The following is an 18,519-nucleotide window of genomic DNA, read 5'->3' on the forward strand; positions in this document are numbered from 1 at the left end:
TGACCCCGAGATAAACCCAGCATCAGCAAGTGGAAGTTGTGCTGAGAACAAACCCATTTTGCAAAGGAGAAAAGTGTTCCTGAGAGGTGTCCACGGGAACGTGGGCACAGTCCGAGCAGCACATCCAGCTGCAGCACCGGGGTGTGTGAGGCTCTCAGGGGGCTCACACAGGGCTGCAGGGCCCAGCTGGACACTGCAGACACCAGAGCATGTCAGGGCTGGACAATTCACTGCAGAGCCACCAGGCAGGGTGGGGAGCTGAGGCTTGGGCTGCCAGGGAAGGGTGAAAGGTGCCAGGAGAGGCAGCACCTGGGCTGGGGAGGGACAGGCTGAACTGCAGAAGCCAAGACAACAGCCCCAGGACCTGAAGAGTTCATCCTGGGAAAGGGAAGATCTGTAGTGCAAGCACTGCCAAAGGCACAGCCCCATCACATGGGAGTCCCAGAGCAGCTGGAGGAGGCTGCACAGGTGGGACAACCCACAAACCTCACCTGCTGTGGGGACAGGCTGGGACAGCTGGGGATGTTCAGCCTGGACCAGAGAAGGAACCAGGGAGAGCTGAGAGTCACAGGGCCTAAAGGGGCTCCAAGAAACATGGAGGGACGGGCAAGGGGAAATGGCTTGCCACTGCCAGAGAGCAGGGTTAGATGGAGTATTGGGAAGAAATCCTTCCCTAGTGAGGCCCTGGCACAGAGAAGCTGTGGCTGCCCCATCCCTGGAAGTGTTCAAGGCCAGGCTGGACAAGCCTGGACCAACCTGGTCTAGTGGAAGATGTCCCTGCCCATGGCAAAGGACAGCAATGAGCTTTAAGTTCCCTGCCAAGCCAAATCCTTTACTCACTCTGTGACTGCCCACCTCTGAGCAGCAAACCATTCAGGAGCAGCTTTTTTTCCCCAGGATGCTGCAGTGGAGTCAGTGCCAAGGATCCCAGGGCCTGTGGCTATGCATCCCATCTGGCACTAGGTCCCCTGCAGCCCATGCTGCTCCCTGCACACTGGCCTGGCTGCAGGATGGATCCCTGAGGGGACCAGAGCAGAGATGGGAGCTGGGGGGGGCGCTGCCCTCCCCTAACCCTGCAGCCTGCTCTGGGGCACATCAGCTGGTACAGGCAGGGCAGAGGCCACACAGATAACCCAGCATGGCCTGGGTGGCCTCTTCCTCACCCAGGTCAGATGTGATGCCTCTTGTGCACACCAGTGGGCTGCCAGGGGGGAGTTTTGGCACAGGCGACAGAGCAGCTTTATTTCCTAGTGAAAAGAAAGCAGAGCAGCTTTATTTCCTAGTGGTGCCTCTGGGAAGGGTGGACAGGGCTAGTGCAGGGCGCAGCAGTGCTGGGTGCAGCTGGCACCCGCCCAGGACCAGCTCCCAGGGCTGGGAGCGCTGGCAGAGGGCACAGGGCCCGTGTGTGGATCAGGACCCCCCTCGGGCCCCCGTCACTCCACAGGGACACCCACGGAGCTGCCCCTGTCACTGGTGGCACCCAGGGAGTCCCCAGAGAGGCTGTGCCCACTCAGGGCACTGCTGAGGCTCTGCTGCCGGGCAGAACGTGGCACCGCCTCCACCGACACCTCCACCTCGATGGTGACACCTTCCCTGCAGACAGACAGACAGGCACGGGCCTGAGGGCAGCGGCCCCAAGGGGAACAGCCCATCCGTGCCGAGCAGAGCTGCTCGAAGGGATATGCCAGCCTCTCGGCACCCTGCCTACCTGTCAGAGGCGTCCTGGCCCTCGCTCAGCATGCTCCCGGCCAGGGCCACGGTGCTGGCAGACTGGCTGTGCCCCTGCGGCCGTGCCGGGCGCTGGCTGCGGCCGCTGCTGGGCAGGGACAGCGAGGCGGCGCCGTCCGGAGCTCCGTCCTCGGCCGCTCTGGGGCTGGGCAGCGCCGACCACAGCTCGTTCACTGCAGAGAGACACAGAGGAGGGAGAACACGCCGTTCCACGGACCGCCCCTGCACGCGGGGCACGGCCCAGCCCTGCCAGCTCCAGGCACCCACGCTTGGCCAGGTTGTCCAGCTCCACCACGCCGAGCTCGCCGGGGGCACGGCCGCCCCTGCAGCCCCAGCGGCTCCGGCACAGCGACAGCACCACGGTCCCGTACACGTAGGTGAGCACCAGGGGCACGCCGACACCTGCGGGCACACCGAGGGTCACTGCCAGCCCCAGACACGTCCTCAGTGCCACCCACCCCTTGGCACTCACCCACGGTGAGAGCTGTGATGATGGGGGACACGAAGAGGGACAGGAGGACACTGCTGGTGACAGAGAGGCACTGCTGGCACCCGGACAGGCTGCTCCGCCGGCTCTGGCCCAGCACCTCGGGGACAAACACAAAGGTGAAGGCTCTGCCAGGGCCTCGGCACAGCCCCGGGCACTCAGCCCCTTCCAGCCTGGCAGAGCTCCAGCCACAGGCACACAGACACCCTCCCTGTCCACAGGGCCAGTGCCACCAAGCACTGCCACCACAGGGACAGTGCCACCACAGCACTGGCACCCCAGCACTGCCACCACAGGGACAGTGCCACCCCAGCACTGCCACCACAGGGACAGTGCCACCACAGCACTGCCCCACAGCACAGGTGTCCCTGGAGAGCCCCCCTAGGACCCTTCCTCCTTTCCCCCACCCTGACCCCACTCCCCAGGCTGGGCACACCTGCACTGGCAGGGGCTGCTGGGGGCAGCACCAGGTCCTGGCAAGGCAGGATTGGGCGGTCAGGGTGGCACAGGGATGTGCTGAGGGTAGCCATGGGTGGCACAGGGATGTGCTGAGGGTACTCAGGGTGGCACAGGGATGTGCTGAGAGCTGTCAGGGTGGCACAGGGATGTGCTGAGGGTAGCCAGGCTGGCACGGGGATGTGCTGAGAGCTGTCAGGGTGGCACAGGGATGTGCTGAGGGTAACCCGGGTGGCACAGGGATGTGCTGAGGGCAGTCAGGGTGGCACAGGGATGTGCTGAGGGTAACCCGGGTGGCACAGGGATGTGCTGAGGGCAGTCAGGGTGGCACAGGGATGTGCTGAGGGTACTCAGGGCGGCACAGGGATGTGCTGTGGGTACCCAGGGTGGCACAGGGATGTGCTGTGGGCAGCAGGAGCACTGCAGGTCTGTCCAGGCCAAGGGCCAAAGGGTACCAGGCTCAGCAGGGAGCAGGACCACAGCTGCCAGTACCTTCCTACCCATGTAGATGGGGATCCCAATGGTGATGACAGGGACAGCAACGCCTGCAGCAAGGGAGATGACCATGGGCGCTCCCAGCACCATGCCCAGCTGCCACAGGATCCTGCGGGTCCGGGACCACGGCCTCTTCCCCCAGAAGGTGCAGCCAGAGGGGCTGTGGGCACAGAGCCAAGGTGGCAGCAGAGCCTGGCCCCATGTCAGGGACACCCACGAGCCCACCTGAGAGCAGGCAGCCAGGCTCCCCAACCCTGAGCTCCAGCTGCCTCCCACGGGGTGCCAGCAGCAGCCCCAGCCCTGCCAGAGCCAGCAGCACAGAGCACCCTGCTCCCCCTGGCTAACCCCAAACCTGGGGCAGGGCCTGCCTGCCCCCATGCCAGCTTCCCATCCTGTGAGAGCCCCCAGCTCCAGCCCAGTGCAGTCCCTCAGAGCCCCCGGCTCCTGCCAGAGCCCCCAGCCCCCAAGGCCCCACACTGACCTCAAGAAGTGCACGTCAGAGATCTCCTGCAGGCAGAGCCAGCAGAAGAGGCAGCCACACACCGTGCAGTTCATGCGGTTGCAGCTGCCGTCGTTGATCTTCATGATGAAGGCGCTGCAGCGAGGACAGACCTTGATGTCCTCGGCCTCAGCTGGGGGAAGACAAGATGGGATGGGGGAGCAGGACAGAGCAGTGTGCACCCATGCCAGCCTGTCCCTGTCCCAGTGTGCACCCATGCCAGCCTGTCCAGTGTGCACCCATGCCAGCCTGTCCCTGTCCAGTGTGCACCCATGCCAGCCTGTCCCTGTCCCTGTGTGCATCCATCCCAGCCTGTCCAGTGTGCACCCATGCCAGCCTGTCCCAGCTTGTCCCTGTCCAGTGTGCACCCATGCCAGCCTGTCCAGTGTGCACCCATCCCAGCCTGTCCCTGTCCCAGTGTGCACCCATGCCAGCCTTCCCCACCCCACAGGAACCATGGGGGGAGCTGAGGTCCCTCTACACACCCCGGCCCAAGTGGCACGGGGGCTGTGAGATGCAGCAGACGGAGTTCTGGCTGGCTCCTGGCTGCAGCAGCCCCGCAGGCAGCAGGCACAGGGGCACAGGGCTGTGCCAAGCCCCAGCCCCACAGCTCCCACCCCTGCCCAGGTTTGCCTTACCGTGGGCGGGCTCCTCGGGCTGTGCTGAGGGCGTGGCCAGGCCGGGGGGCGGTGGAGCACAGGGGCCCTCGGGGTGCCAGGGCTGCCGGCAGTGGTAGCAGAACTCGGTGCCACAGCCCTCGCGGCCGCAGGTGAGGCGGGGACACTCGGCACAGCCATGGGCGAGGACGGCGTAGCTGTGGGGAGAGGGCAGCAGGGGCTGGGGCAGCAGCAGGGGCTGGGCACAGCAGGGCACCCTCCCCACACAGCCAGGCCAGCCCTGGTCCTGCACTGAGCTGGAGCCACAGCCCTGGCCCAGGAGAGCTGGGACCCACCCTGAGCTGGGATCCCCCCCTGCCCAGCAGCCCTGGGGCTCACAGAGTACCCAGCACAGCCAAGGGCACCGGCCCTGGCAGACAGAGCTGCACAGGCTGCACAGCCAGACCAGGACCGGACACTGCCCTGGGCACAGCCAGCGCACGGCAGGACACAGGGACGGGAGCCCAGCCTGGGCAGGGCTCACGGGACACGGGCACACCCCGCTGCTGCTGCTGCTGCCGCTGCTGCTGCTGCTGCTGCTGCAGGAGGGGCCCGCCCCGCCCCGCCCCGCATTGCCGCGGTACCTGCAGTCAGGAGCGGGGCACCAGCGGGTGCCGGGGTCCGCCACCAGCAGCCGCCGCAGCAGGAACTCCTCGTACTTGTCGCGGAGGGCGGGCTCGGGGAGCAGGCCGTGCACGTGGTGGGGCGGGATGGCGGCGGGGCAGTGCGGGCAGGCCACGGGCACGCGGCTCTCGGTGACGGCCAGGCGCAGGTACTGCTGCAGGCAGCCGCGGCAGGAGCGGTGCGAGCAGCAGCCCAGCGCGGGGAACGCCTCGGGGGGCTGCGGCAGCAGGCACAGCGGACACTCCTGCAGCGCCTCGCCCAGCGCCAGCACCACGCGGGGCTCCGCGGGCTCCGGCTCCGGCGGCGTCTCCCCCCCGGCGGGCCGAGGCTTCCTCCTGAAGCAGCCCAGGAGGCGGCGGGGCCCGGGCACACGCGTGGGCTGCTCCATGGGCGCTGCCGTGAGCTACCGAGGGCAGCGGGGAGCAGCGGGCCCGGCTGCGGCCCCCACGGCCCGGCTCCTAGCGGGCCTCACCGCGGGCGGTAACGGAGCCATCCCCGGCGGCAGGGGCGGGCGGTGCCGCTCGGCCTGCGGAGAGCAGAGAGAGAGAGCTGAGAGCCCTGCAACAGCGTCTGTGCCTGGGATAGCCCCCGAGAGCCAGCCTGTGCCTGGGACAGCCCCCGAGCGTGTCCTGCCCCATCCCGCCTCCCTCATCTCCGCATGACGTCTCCAGGAACCACAGAGCACCCAAATCCCCAGCGTGGGGAAGAGAGTGGCAACACCGAGACAGCCAGCCCGGGCACAGGCAGGGTGACACTCCCGGCCCAGCAGCCGTGTCGCCCAGCCCCTGCCCCGGGTGACACAAGGCTAAAGCTCCTTTCACTGCACTTCACTGCCAAGGGACCCCAGACCCCGTTCATTCAGCGCCCAGGAGCCAGGCGAGTCCTGCAGTGGGGTCAATCTGTCCTCACTTAGAGCTCACCAATCCACAGCCACAGCACACTCTGTCCCCTGGTCCCTCCCTCTGTCCCCCCAGAGCTGCCCCTGCCCTCCTGCACCGCCACAGCGCACGGAGCTCTCCCGTGCCAGGGCCGGGGCCAGCGACGCTCGGGTGAGGCTGAGGAGCCCCAGCACAGCTGCTCTGCCGGGCCGGGCGCTGCGGGCTCTGCATCCCACAGGGCACACGGCAATCCCCGGGCACACGGCGATTCCCAGGGAGCGGGCAGGGACAACCGGGCAGCAGGGGATTTCCGCGGTGACCGGGATGGGCACACGGCCCGGGCCGTACCTGTCAGCGGGGAATCATCGCCGGCAGCGCAGCGCGGCACGGCCACGGCTCCCCGGACGACCCGGCCCGGCACCCGCGGCACCTGCGGAGGGACAGCGGCGATCGTGACGGGCCGAGCGCGGCTCACGCAGCCCGGACACGGAGCGGAGCCACCGGGAGAGCCCCGCGAGGGAGCGGCTGGGGACGGCACGGCCCGGGGACACGGCCGGGCTGCACCGGCCACCTGCGGGCCCGGCCGGGCAGCGGCGGCACCGGCCAGAACCCGGCGGGACCGGTCGGGCAGCGGCGCTCGGGCCCGGCCCCGGGTGTGCCCGGTGTGACCGCGCGGGGACACCGGCGGGGACAGCGGCGGGGACTCACCGGGGCCTGCCCTCCGCGCCGCTGCTCGGCGGGGCCGGACCCGGAGGGCACCGGAGGAGGAGCCGCAGCCGGTCCTGACGGGGCACAGAGACCGGCAGCGACCGGCAGCGGCCCCGGTGCCGCCGGTGCCACCGCCTCCCGCCGGCCGGAAGGGGCGGAGCCGCTGCTGTCCCGGCCCGCCCGAGCCCCGGGCGCTGCCCGCCTGTCCCGAGCGCCGTGCTCGGTCCCGTCCCGTTCCGGCCGCGCGCCCCCGCCGGGCCCGGGCCCGCTCCCCTCATGCCGCGGCCGCGGGAGGGCGGGGCCGGGGGCGGCACCGCCTCTGCGCACGCGCCCGCTCCGCTTCCGGGTCGCGCGGGCGCTTCCGGGCCAGCCCCCGCGCGCCCGGGGGGAAGCGGAAGCGGAAGTGTCCGGTCGAGGCGGGGCGGCGGCGGCCGCCCCGGGCTGGCGGGGGCGGCTGGCGGGCCGCGGGCGGGCGGGCGGCGGGGCCGGGCCGGCGCCGGGGCCCGCCACGATGCCCCGGCGGAAGCAGAGCCACCCGCAGCCGGTGAAGGGTGAGTGCGCGGCGGGCCCGGGGGGCGGCGGCGGCGGCCCGGCGGGGACCCGCGGCGCTCGGAGCGCTGCAGCGGACGCCGAGGATGGCACCGAGGAGACGGCAAGAGCGGCGGTGGTGCTGCCCGGGGACCTGCTGCTGGGCCGTGGCCCGGCCTCCGAGAAGGGACCGCCAGGTGCGTGCGGCCCCGCGGGGACGCCGCCCCTCTCCGGCAGCCCCGCCGGCGGCGACGCGGCCCGGCCGGGCCGTACCGGGCCCGTGCTCGGCGCATCCGGCCGGGCCCGCCCTGCCACGGGCCCGCCCGGCGCGGGCTCCGGCCGAGCTTCCTCTCGCGGGGGAGGCCCGGCCCCCGACGGGGCCCCGGAGTGGGTTCCGCCCGCCCGGCATCGACCCCCGGCACCGATCCCCGAACGCCCCTTCCCGCCGGGGGCCCGGGCACGACGCGTCCCCGCGGTGGGTTCGGGGCCGCGCCCCGCGGCCGAGCTCATCCCAGAGCCAGCGCTCAGCCCCGGGTCCCGTTCCACCGGGGTCCCGTTCCACCGCTCCCCTCGGCGCTGCGGGCCGAACCGAGCGCGCTCAGCCCCGGTGCCGCGGGCAGCGCCTGTCCCGCCGCGGCTGCCGAGCCTGGGTCAGCCGCGGCCGAGGCAGCCGGAGCGGCGAGCGCTGCTCAGCTCCGGGAGCTGCTCACGGGACCGGCGGGAGGCGCTCCCCGCCCCGAGCAACGCGGGAACAGAACGGCCGGAGAGGAGGGCACGGACTGTGCGGCCCCGTGCCCGTGCCCCGCTGCCCCCGGGGCCGTGCCCTGCTCCGTGTGCTCGCCTGGGCCGTGCCGTGTCCTGCTCTGGCACCGAGGCATGGATGGGGCTGCTCGAGGGCTCTGCTTCCCTGCCCCGGAACGGCTGCTGGGAGCCTGCCGGGGGTCTGGGGGCACATTCCACTGGGAATTCCTCTCTATCCTGCCCAAATTCTACCAGGAATTCCTGTCCTTCCCAAATTCTACAATTCCTGTCCTTCCCAAATTCCACCAGGAATTCCTGTCCTTCCCAAATTCTACAATACCTGTCTTCCCTACATTCCACTGGGAATTCCTGTCCTTCCCAAATTCCACCAGCAATTCTTGTCCTTCCTAAATTCCACCAGAAATACCTGTCCTTCCCAGTTTCCACTGGGAATTTCTCTCATTCCCAAATTCCACCAGGAATTTCTCTCATTCCCAAATTCCACCAGGAATTCCTGTCCTTCCCAAATTCCACCAGGAATTCCTGTCCTCCCATTCAGCCCCACGCTGGGAGCAGGACCAGGAGCTCGGCCCACTGACCCAGGCAGGACAGACACGCTGTGCCACGTGGGCACTGGTGGCCCTTTAGGGGACGGTGCTCTGGGGGTGCTGGGGCACTGCTGGCCTGAGGGCACAGGGGTTCCCTTGGTGTGGCTGGGGCTGAGCTGAGGAGAAAGGGGGTCCCTTGGCAGAGGGCTCGGGGCAGGGTCAGGAGCTCCCCCGTAAGAGCCAGGCCTCGGCAGGACGCCCTTTTCTGGTGTCTGTGTTTCCAGCAGTGCTCGGGGAGGAGGCTGGAGGGGCTGCCCCGTCCCACAGCACAGGGCAGGCTCATCGGCTGGACACAGCCCGGGTGGCAGCAGCAGGGGGACAGGCCAGGGGGGTGCCAGGAGGGTGGGCAGCTGCTGAGCCTGGCAGACCCCAGGAGTGCAGGGCAGGCACACGACAACGGGGCCAGCAGGGCACGGCTCTCAGCTGCTCCTGCTGAGCTGCCCTGGCACAGAACGGGGCCCTGCTCTCAGCTGCTCCTGCTGAGCTGCCCTGGCACAGAACGGGGCACGGCTCTCAGCTGCTCCTGCTGAGCTGCCCCTGCAGCCCCGAGCACCAGCCTGGGGCACTTGTGGAGCCCAGGGGCTGCAGCAGGATGAGTCTGTGCCCAGCTGGGAAGTTCCCGTTGAGAGCCTGGCACAGCGTTCCCTGCTGCCACAGGACAGAGCTCTGTGGGGGCAGGGAAATGTTTCCTGCAGGGTGGAAAGGGCTGGTGTTGGAGCTCCCTTGCCAGCCATGCCAGTGTCACCAGCTGCCACCCCGGGGCTGGGGCAGTGCCACAGTGAGAGGGGCACAGAGCAGCTTTAAGGGCAGCCCTTTCTCCAGCCTGGGCCAGGCTGTGCCCACCTCCTTCTACCCCCCAGGCCCAGCAGTGCCAGTGTGGATGATGCACCCACCCGTCCTCCCACCCTTGCTGGTGCCGGGGTCCTGCCCAGCCATGCACAAGTGTCAGGGTTTCCTGAGACACCCAGAGCAGGCCTCAGCAGGGCGTTGGGGCAGGCTGTGGGGCTGCTCCCTGCAGTGCACGGTGTGGGGGGCTCCTCCCGGGTGGCACAGGGGGCGCAGGCACAGGGGCAGTGCCCCACGGTGGCACGGGGGGCGCAGGCACAGGGGCAGTGCCCTGGGGTGCCCCAGGGGGTGCAGGCACAGGGGCAGTGCCCCACGGTGGCACGGGGGGCGCAGGCCAAGGGGCAGTGCCCCGGCCAGCCGGGCTGACGCCGCCCCGTGCCCGCGGTGTTCTCAGCAGACACCCTGGTGGGGAAGATCGCCATCCCAGCGTACGCCCTGAGCGACGACGACTGCTCGTCCGGGTACCAGCAGCTGAGCGTGGAGAGCGACCCCGAGGAGGGCGGCGAGCCGGGCCCCGCGGCGCTGCCCTGCCGCCAGTGCGGGCTGCAGCTGGCTGCCAGCCTGGGCCAGAGCTGCCTGCAGTGCGCCGGCGCCGAGGGCGGCCGCAGCCAGCGCATCGTCTACTCCTGCCAGCTCTGCCCCTTCGCCTCGCACTACTCCAGCCACCTCAAGCGCCACATGAAGACACACAACGGGGAGAAGCCCTTCGCCTGCCCGCAGTGCGCCTACGCCTCCGCCCAGCTGGTGAACCTGACGCGGCACCTGCGCACGCACACCGGCGAGAAGCCCTACCGCTGCACGGGCTGCAGCTTCGCCTGCAGCAGCCTGGGCAACCTCAAACGCCACGAGCGCGTCCACAGCCAGGACAAGCCCTTCCAGTGCGCCGCCTGCGACTACCGCTGCAACCAGAGCCGCAACCTGAAGCGGCACATGCTCAGCCACCGCCTGCCCGAGGGCGAGGGGCCGCACCGGCGGGACAAGGACCCAGGTAAAGGTGGGAGGGTGTGGGGATGTGGGAGAGCTACCGTGGGGGCTCTGGGGCTGGCGCAGGGCACGGATCCTGCTGCTGACCCAAAGTCATGTTACTGCCAGGCTCACCGGAGCACTGGGGCTCGTCACTGAGCCAGTCCTCGCTGGCGCTGTGGCTCATAGAGCCAGTCCTCACTGGCACTGGGGCTCGTCACTGAGCCTGTCCTCACTGGCACTGGGACTCGTCACACAGCCAGTCCTCACTGGCGCTGTGGCTCATAGAGCCAGTCCTCGCTGGCGCTGTGCCACCCAGCTCACAGCCCCATCTCTTTGTCCCGCAGAGCCGCTGCTGCCAGAGCTGAGCCTGCACGTGGGCAGCGGCAGCGGCCCCTTCCTGCCCGGCTGTGCCCGGCTGCGGGGCGAGGAGGCGGCCGCGCTGCCCGAGCTGCTGTTCCCCTTCACGTGCCGCATGTGCGGGCTGGTGCTGGACGACGGCTTCGCGCAGGACGAGGGCCTGGCCGAGCAGGTGTGCGGGCGCTGCAGCCTGGCGGTGCTGGGCACCGAGCCGGGTGCCAGCCCCCGCAAGGGCGCCGGGGACAAGGGCTTCGCCTGCAGCCTGTGCCCCTTCGTCACGCACTACCCCAACCACCTGGCGCGGCACATGAAGACGCACAGCGGGGAGAAGCCCTTCGCCTGCCCGCTCTGCCCCTACGCCTCCGCCCACCTGGACAACCTGAAGCGGCACCAGCGCGTGCACACGGGCGAGAAGCCCTACAAGTGCCAGCTCTGCGACTACGCCTGCGGCAACCTGGCCAACCTCAAGCGTCACGGGCGCATCCACTCAGGCGACAAGCCCTTCCAGTGCAGCCTCTGCAGCTACAGCTGCAACCAGAGCATGAACCTGAAGCGGCACATGCTGCGGCACACGGGCGAAAAGCCCTTCCAGTGCCGGGACTGCTCCTACACCACCGGGCACTGGGACAACTACAAGCGCCACCAGAAGATCCACGGCCACACGGCCGAGAGCTGGGTGAACCCGCGCAATGCCAAAGCCCTCCTGGCCCCCCCAGCCGTGGGCACGGCCCTGCCCTGAGACAGCACTTAGCCCGGCAGGGGCCCGGGGTGCCTGCCCTCCCTGGGGGAGGGAGGACAGGCGGGCACCTCCGGGGGGCTCAGGGCTGCCTTACAGCAGGCCCAGAGGCACACTGGGCCTCGGCAGCCCCGTCCTGCCTGGGCAGGGTGAAGTGATGACCGGCGGCTCTGAGCCCTGCCCGTGTGGCAGCACGGCCACGTCTCCAGCCACCCCAGCTGCCTGATTCTGCCTGCCGGAGCCTTCCTCTGCCGGCGTTTGGGGACAAGGGGGGAGGGGGGAACAGGACTGGTTCCATGGCGGTCGCCGTGCTGGTCGGTGTAATTTATATTGTGTATAAAAGCATTAAACAGTCGGTTTTGTTATCTGCTCTTCACCCTGGGGGCCTTGTTCTGCTACTGCGGACGACTGCACGGGGCTGGCACGGAGAGGGGAGGGACAGCAGCCACCCCCCAACAGACAGCCTGGTACCAATCAGGATCCGTTTTAATCATTGTTGCAAGTGTGTAAACATCAGTTACTGTCCATTAATGCTCTGTCGGGCTGAGCAGCAGGAGATACGTGGTTACAAGCCTAGATTATGCTGGCGTCTATGAGCGGGTTAGAGGGGACTCTGCGCGGAGCCCCCCGAGACAGCTTACTGCACTCTGCCTCGGAGCACGAACCTAAATGCTAATTTGGCATTATGGAGCCTGCCTGGCTCTGCCCCCAGGCTGGGCCAGGCCTTCCCAGCTGGGACAGGAGCAGCTCTGCCCCCAGGCCGGGCCGGGCCCTGCACTGCAGCTCCAGGGCTCTGCCCGGGCCAACTGTTCAGGTCAAACGAGCCCTCTCCCAGCTGGAGCCAGCAGCGGGAGGAGTTCAGCTGCCCCCGCCCCAAGGCAGTGGCGGGCTGGGGGGAGCTCCCAGCCCCGAGGAGCAGGGAAAGGTGGATGGAGCATGAGAGGCACGTTGATTGCAACCTGGCTGCAGGTCGTACATTCCTCAGCGAAGGCCCTCGCTCAGGCCGGGGCTGTCCTGGGCAGGGGGCACTACAGATCCTCATCGCCAATGCCCTCAAAGGCGTAATTGCCATGGAAGTCGTTAGCGCCCACGTCGTTAGCAGAGCTGGAGTGGCTGATCCCACGCAGGCTGACAGAAGTGAGCTTGCTCTGTGGAGAAGGGAGATGTTAGGGAGGACAGCCCTAGCTCCCCTACCCACTTAGCCTGAGGTGTCTGGTGCACCCACACACAACTCACCGAGAGTTTGGCCATGGGCTCCCAGGAGGCGTCAGGTGAGTCCTGTGAGGGCAGCACAGTTGGGCAGCACAGGGCCATGGGACACAACACCCACCCCTTCTTCCACCTGCCCCCTCTGTCCCCAGGGAGTCTGGCTCACTGCAGGACCTCTTTCCCTTGGCAGGGCTCTGGAAGCAGGGCACCAACGCCCTGCTGTCCTCTGGACTTGCCCCAGCCCTGCCCCGGGGCAGTGCCTCCTCTGGAGGCAATGAGTTCTGATTCACAACCCGTCAGAGCCTGTGACTGCCCGTGTCCCTCACCCAGGGCTGCAGGGTCGCACTCACCAGCAGCGGGGGTGACTTCACGGCTTGCTGGCTGTCCGAGCGCCGCAGGGCCCCGTTCACGCGCCGCCGGAACATCTGCAGAGCAGCTCAGCTCAGCCACGGCGCCCAGCGTCAGCCCTGGGCTTATAACCAGCCCTGGGATGCTGGCCCCATCCCGAGGGGAGCGCTCAGGACCCAGCCCAGGCCCTAGGAAGTCACAGGGCCAGGCTTGGATCCCACTCCAGAGCCATCATCCAGCCCCAGCCCTCACCTTGCGGATGCTGCCTCCAGATTTTTTCACCATCAGCTCATCCACCATGGACTGCAAGCAGATGCTCAGCATGATGGCCTGCAAGGGAGAAGTGTCACAGGGCTCTGTGCACCCCACAGCCTTCCCACACCCTGTGCAGGGCCCAGCCCTTCCCCTGACAGCCACCCCCAGCCCGCCATGCAGGCAGCTCTACCTGTGGGCTGGTGATGGTGACCCACTGCAGCCGGTCCTTGCTCATCAGGTACTCAAAAGCCAGCTCCAGCTTCACCTCGGACTTGCCTGGGCTGCTCCCCGAAGGGCCATTGTTCATGGGCACCTGCAGGGACACACACCAAGGCTGGGAGCCTCCAGAGGGGACGGAGCAGCTCCCCACACACCAGTGCAGCTCGAGGGCAGCACCAAGCCAAGCGTGGGACACCTGCCCAGTGCCCACCAGTCCTCTGCCACTGTCAGGTCCCCTCCAGTGTCCTCACACCAATGATCCCCTCAGCCCCAAGGCATGACTCAGACCCTCTCCAGGCCTGCTGGGCCAGAGGCTGGAGTCAGAGCCAGCACCTTTCCTAGGAAGGGGTGTCCCCCCAGCCCCTCCCTGCTCCCCAGGCGTCACTCACCGAGGATGTGACCCGCCAGCACCGCATGCGAGTGACCTTGAAGCTGCCCTCCTTGATCTGCTCGTTGGGCAGCCGCACCTGGAAGTTGAGCTCGTTGTTGCCTGCGCTGACCACGACGTGGCAGCCCTTCTCAGGGAAATCCGTGACACAGGGGTCGAACTTGAGATAGCCGTAGTACTTGAGGGTCTGCGCCAGGCGGATGAACTGCAGGCAGGGCAGGGGTGCTCAGCAACAGGACACCACCCGGTACCACACAGGAGAGGGCTGGTGCAGAGCCAGAGCTGCCCCGGTCGTGGTGGCACTGTTCCCTGTCCTACCTCCTTCTTGGAGACCTTCTCCTGCAGGGACTTCAGCTGCCGGTGCTGCTCCTTGTTGACAAGGATCCACCCGTGTTCGATGTCTGACACCGTCTGCAGGCAGCAGAGGCTGGTGAGCGCCTGGGACCGGAGCCCCCCAGCCCCTGCACAGTGTCTGTCCTCACCTGGCTGTGCCACACCAACCCTCACCTGTGCATACAGCAGGTTCAGCCCCACACGGTGCTCCATCACATCGTCGTCATAGGCTGAGTCCCAGTAGCTGGAAGGGAACCACAGGGGTTAGCCTGCTCCAGCAGTGAGGAGAAAATCACCCTCCTGTGGGCTGGTAACCATCAGTCATCATGCCCTGCTCCCCATCTAAACCAGCTGCCATGGGAAGGCAGGAATGAGCTGAGCACAGCAGGGCAGCCCCTGCTCCAGTGTCATGGTCAGGGATGCTCAGGTGCATTCCTGGGGGCCAAAGCATCAGTGGGCAGCAATGGCAGGAGGGGAGGGTCCCTCTGTGGGCAGCAATGGCAGGAGGGGAGGGTCCCTGTGTGGAACCAGGAGCCCTGGGCACCACCCCAGTGCTGCCCCGCTCACCTCTTGCGCAGGATGATCTGGAACTCGGGGTTGTGCAGGCTGGTCACTGACACGTAGGGCAGCTCAAACTCCTGCAGCTTCCTCACAACTGCGGGGAAACAGCAGCTCAGCAGCCCCTCTGGGCAGCAGGATCCCCATGGCCCCACACCAGGGTGCCCCCAGGAGCACAGCTGTGCCCCCAGCCAGGGCAGGGGCACACAGCCCTCACTCCAGGCAGGGGCACAGCACGTGTCCCACCACAGCGGGCTCTACTCACAGGAGAAAGCTCCATCCTTGGTCTCCCTCACTAGGAAGAGGCTGAAGTAGCCAACCAGGTCATCCGGCAGATCCAGCTTGGAGGCCACAGCCTGGGAGGAAGAGCAGGATAGTCCCAATATAGTCCCAGCATGGTGGCCAGACCCAGCCCATGTGCATTCCGAGGCCTCCCAACAGCAGGAAGGCAGCACCTCTGCTGCCCTGAGCCAGGCCTGGGCTCCTGGCAGCCAGGAAACAGCGAGGGAACCCCAAACACCAGCCTGGACCCAGACACACCCTGCAGCACACCCATCCCAGCTCCCAGCTCTCAGCCCCACCAGGGCAGCCCTGCTCCAGGGTGGGCAGGGTGCAGGGGAGGGCAGGGGGGCTAGCAGGCTGAGAGAGCCCCAGCCGTGAGGGGAAGCCCAGGAGGCAGCAGGAGGGGCTGGTCCCAGCCAGCAGGACAGCTGTGGCACCTCGAGGACATCCTCTGTCTGGTCCGACGTCAGGATGGTGACCTTGACCTTCTGCCCGTTGGAGAGCAGCACCTCCAGCAGCACCTCCTCCGTGGGGATCTGCTGCGTCTCCTGCACAGAGAACAGCGCTGGCACCCAGCCCCTCCTGCACAGAGAACAGCGCTGGCACCCAGCCCCTCACACAGCCCGGGGGCACGCAGCTGGCACAGGTGTGCCCTCACCTGCTGGGCCTTGCGCAGGAAGCTGTTGAAGGTCTCGCTGCCGCCCAGCGTCGGGTCCTGCCGCACTGCAGGAGGGGCACGAGCGGTCAGGAGTCCCGTGGGAAGGGACAGGGACACAGAGCCCTTCCTGGCCCTTGTGCTGCCCTGGGCCAGCCAGGGAACCCCTGCACCCCCACTGTGCCAGGGCAGGGCAGGGGCTGGCACAGGAGCTGGCACCCGGGGGACAAGGCCATCAAACACCAGGGCTGGCACAGGAGCTGGCACCCGGGGGACAAGGCCATCAAACGCCAGGGCTGGCACAGGAGCTGGCACCCGGGGGACAAGGCCATCAAACGCCAGGGCTGCCCTGGCAGGTGCAAGAGGGACCACAGGGAACGGAGCGGGGCAGGGAGGAAGGCATGGGCCGTGCCCTGCCCAGCTTACCGGCCTGCATGTACTTCTCCAGCTGCTCCCGGCGCTGCTCTACCTCTGCTGGGGTGAGCGTGAAGATCTTCTTTGGGGGGAAGGCTGGGACCACGTTGGCGCCATACTCCTTCCTCAGCTGGGACAAGAACAGAGTGCTGCTGCAGGACCCCCACCTCGCTGACCCCAGGGACTGGGCAAGGGGAGCAGAGAGCTGCCAGCACCAGAGCCCCGCTGGAAGGTGAGCAGCAGGAGCTCTGCCCCGGTGTCCCCGTACCTGCTCGTGCAGGCCCAGGAGCTGGCTGTAGCGCACCCGGCAGTGCAGCACCCCGTTCACGTGGATGTTGTAGGCCTGCAGGGAGAGAGGCCCTCAGAGCCAGCACTGCCAGCTGCAGGAGCCACCCAGGAGATGCCCAGGGAGCCCCAGGAGAAGGCAACATCCCTGAGCACCCTGCCCAAGGGCAGAATGGTTCAGGAATATGAGCACACCCAGGAGATGTGCCACTGGACAGCAGGAAGGTCTGACCCTGTGTGCCCAGCCCTGGGGAGCACAGGGCCACGCTGCAGCCCCACGGGCAGCCCTCCCCACTGCCAGGGCTTCACAAGGAACAGGGCCCTGGATGAGCTCTGGCTCAGCCCCTGCTGATGCCACAGGCTGGGCACAGCTGTGAGTGCAGAGCACAGGGAACATCTGGCAGAGCACAGCTGTGAGTGCAGAGCACACAGGAACACCTGGCTGAGCACAGAGCACACAGGGAACACCTGGAACACCTGGCAGAGCACAGCTGTGAGCACAGAGCACACAGGGAACACCTGGCAGAGCACAGCTGGGAGTGCAGAGCACACAGGAACACCTGGCAGAGCACAGAGCACACAGGGAACACCTGGAACACCTGGCAGAGCACAGCTGGGAGTGCAGAACGCACAGGGAACACCTGGCAGAGCACAGAGCACACAGGGAACACCTGGCAGAGCACAGCTGGGAGTGCAGAACGCACAGGGAACACCTGGCTGAGCACAGAGCACACAGGGAACACCTGGCTGAGCACAGAGGGAACACCTGGCAACCCCATGGTCCGGCTCCCAGCACCTCACCCTACAGAGTCCCTTCACGGACAGCAGTGTCCTGCCGCCCCCACAGCACCGTTTGGGAGGGCATGAGGATGGCCATGAGCCCGCAGCCAGCCACGGCAGCCCAGCCCGGCCTCCAGGGATGGCCCGGTGCCCTCCTGCTCCTGGGCACTGCCCAGCCAGGCCGGGGCTCACACGGGCACCTCCCCACCCAAGCCAGCCCGGTGCCTCGGGGCTGCTGCGGGACACCGGGAGGGACGAGCAGCCCCACACCCGCCCGCATCAGGGCTCCGCATCAGCCGCGGCTCCTGCCCAGCCCCGGGGAGCCTCGGCAGCGGCGGAGGGCAAAGGGCAGGGGGGTCACAAGGACGAAATGCCTCGAGGGCTGCCCGCTCCTGCGGCCCGGGAGCAGCTGCAGCTCCCGCGGATGGCCAGGGCTCTGCATCGCCGCTCACACCGGCACCGGGCTGCCCCCCCGGGACCGTGCCCCACCGCGGGGTCCCGGGGCATCCCCGGAGAGCGATCTCGGCACCGGGGGCCAGCGTGGGTGTTGGAGCGCAGGGCTGCCCACCCTCCCCCCGAGAGAGAGCAGCGATCCGGACCCTGGGCCAGCCTGCGGGCTCTGCCGGCACCGGGAAGGGCTCCGGGCACTCGGAGTCCCGGCCCCGCTCCGAGGCGCTCCCGGCGCAGGGACCAAAACAGGAAGCCGGGACAAACGGACGGACGGGCGGGCCAGGACGAGCCGGGGCTGGGATGGGACCGGACGGGGCCCCCGCGGGCTGCCCGCCCCCGGCCGCGGCACCGGGCAGGGCAAGGTCCTGACACCCGGGGCTGCTCCGGGACCTCCCGCGCCCGATCCGGAGCCGCGGGGGCGGCGGGGCCCGATCCCTGCTCGGCCCTGGCACAGGGCGCCGGCCGGGGATGGCGGCGGGCCGGGACCTGCCCGCCTCGCCCGGCCCCGGTCCCGGTCCCGATCCCGACCCGCCACCGCGCCGGGGCTGCGGATCCGCACGGCCCCAGCGGGGCCGCACCGCGCCCGGGCCGAGGAGCCGCGCCGCCCACTCGGCTCCGTTCTGCGGGGCGGCTCCGTGCTGCGGGACAGCTCCGCTCCCTCGGCCCCGCTCACCACGTAGGCGGGGGCGCCGCCGTCCCCGGCGCGGGTCTCGGTCTCGGGAATGGAGAAGTGCATGGCCGGGCCGAGCGCGCCCCCGCTACCCGCCTCCCGCCGCCGCCATCTCGGGCCAGCACTCCCCGCGATGGCAGGGAGTGGGCAGCACCGCCCGCCCCAGGGCCGCCCCGCTCCGCCCCGCCCGGGGCCGTCGCTCTCCGCCCGCCCCGCTTGGCCCCGCTCCGCCCGCCCCGGGGCCGCCCCGCCGTGCCGTGCCCGCCCCGCCCCGAGCGGCCCCGCCGGGGCTGCAGGCGCGCCCGCGGCGCGTGCCCGCGGCGGGACGGGACCGGGGGGCGGGGCCCGGAGGGAGCCCCG

The 18,519-nt window shown here is 68.7% G+C and overlaps 3 protein-coding genes across 5 annotated transcripts; 1 reads left to right on the forward strand and 2 right to left on the reverse strand.

Moving 5' to 3' along the window:
- Nucleotides 1–1,259: 1,259 nt before the first annotated feature.
- LOC131081393 (E3 ubiquitin-protein ligase RNF19B-like) lies at nt 1,260–6,225 on the reverse strand. 2 transcript variants are annotated; one of them, XM_058020496.1, is made up of 9 exons: nt 6,172–6,225; nt 4,906–5,471; nt 4,304–4,479; nt 3,648–3,798; nt 3,164–3,326; nt 2,201–2,315; nt 1,996–2,130; nt 1,709–1,901; nt 1,260–1,593 (listed from the first exon to the last, which is right to left on the reverse strand). In XM_058020496.1, exons 2-9 carry the CDS (start codon nt 5,331–5,333, stop codon nt 1,434–1,436), a joined length of 1,521 nt encoding a protein of 506 aa, XP_057876479.1. In that variant the 5' UTR covers nt 5,334–5,471; nt 6,172–6,225; the 3' UTR covers nt 1,260–1,433. The 2 variants fall into 2 exon arrangements, with proteins under 2 accessions (XP_057876479.1, XP_057876481.1); XM_058020498.1 differs by having other exon boundaries at nt 1,506–1,593; nt 3,172–3,326.
- Nucleotides 6,226–7,027: 802 nt separating this feature from the next.
- Nucleotides 7,028–11,637, forward strand: ZNF513 (zinc finger protein 513). 2 transcript variants are annotated; one of them, XM_058021109.1, is made up of 3 exons: nt 7,028–7,256; nt 9,649–10,242; nt 10,565–11,637. In XM_058021109.1, exons 1-3 carry the CDS (start codon nt 7,043–7,045, stop codon nt 11,314–11,316), a joined length of 1,560 nt encoding a protein of 519 aa, XP_057877092.1. In that variant the 5' UTR covers nt 7,028–7,042; the 3' UTR covers nt 11,317–11,637. The 2 variants fall into 2 exon arrangements, with proteins under 2 accessions (XP_057877092.1, XP_057877090.1); XM_058021107.1 differs by having other exon boundaries at nt 7,034–7,082.
- Nucleotides 11,638–11,780: 143 nt separating this feature from the next.
- On the reverse strand, nt 11,781–18,330 carry SNX17 (sorting nexin 17). Its single transcript, XM_058021106.1, has 15 exons — nt 18,163–18,330; nt 16,243–16,317; nt 15,987–16,104; nt 15,564–15,628; nt 15,343–15,453; nt 14,889–14,979; nt 14,633–14,720; nt 14,240–14,309; nt 14,051–14,143; nt 13,734–13,937; nt 13,316–13,438; nt 13,123–13,200; nt 12,873–12,947; nt 12,550–12,591; nt 11,781–12,461 (listed from the first exon to the last, which is right to left on the reverse strand). The coding sequence occupies exons 1-15, from the start codon at nt 18,223–18,225 to the stop codon at nt 12,342–12,344; spliced, it is 1,416 nt and encodes a 471-aa protein (XP_057877089.1). The 5' UTR covers nt 18,226–18,330; the 3' UTR covers nt 11,781–12,341.
- Nucleotides 18,331–18,519: the final 189 nt, after the last annotated feature.

Source organism: Melospiza georgiana, chromosome 3 (genome assembly GCF_028018845.1).
Source record: "Melospiza georgiana isolate bMelGeo1 chromosome 3, bMelGeo1.pri, whole genome shotgun sequence".
NCBI lineage: Eukaryota > Metazoa > Chordata > Aves > Passeriformes > Passerellidae > Melospiza > Melospiza georgiana.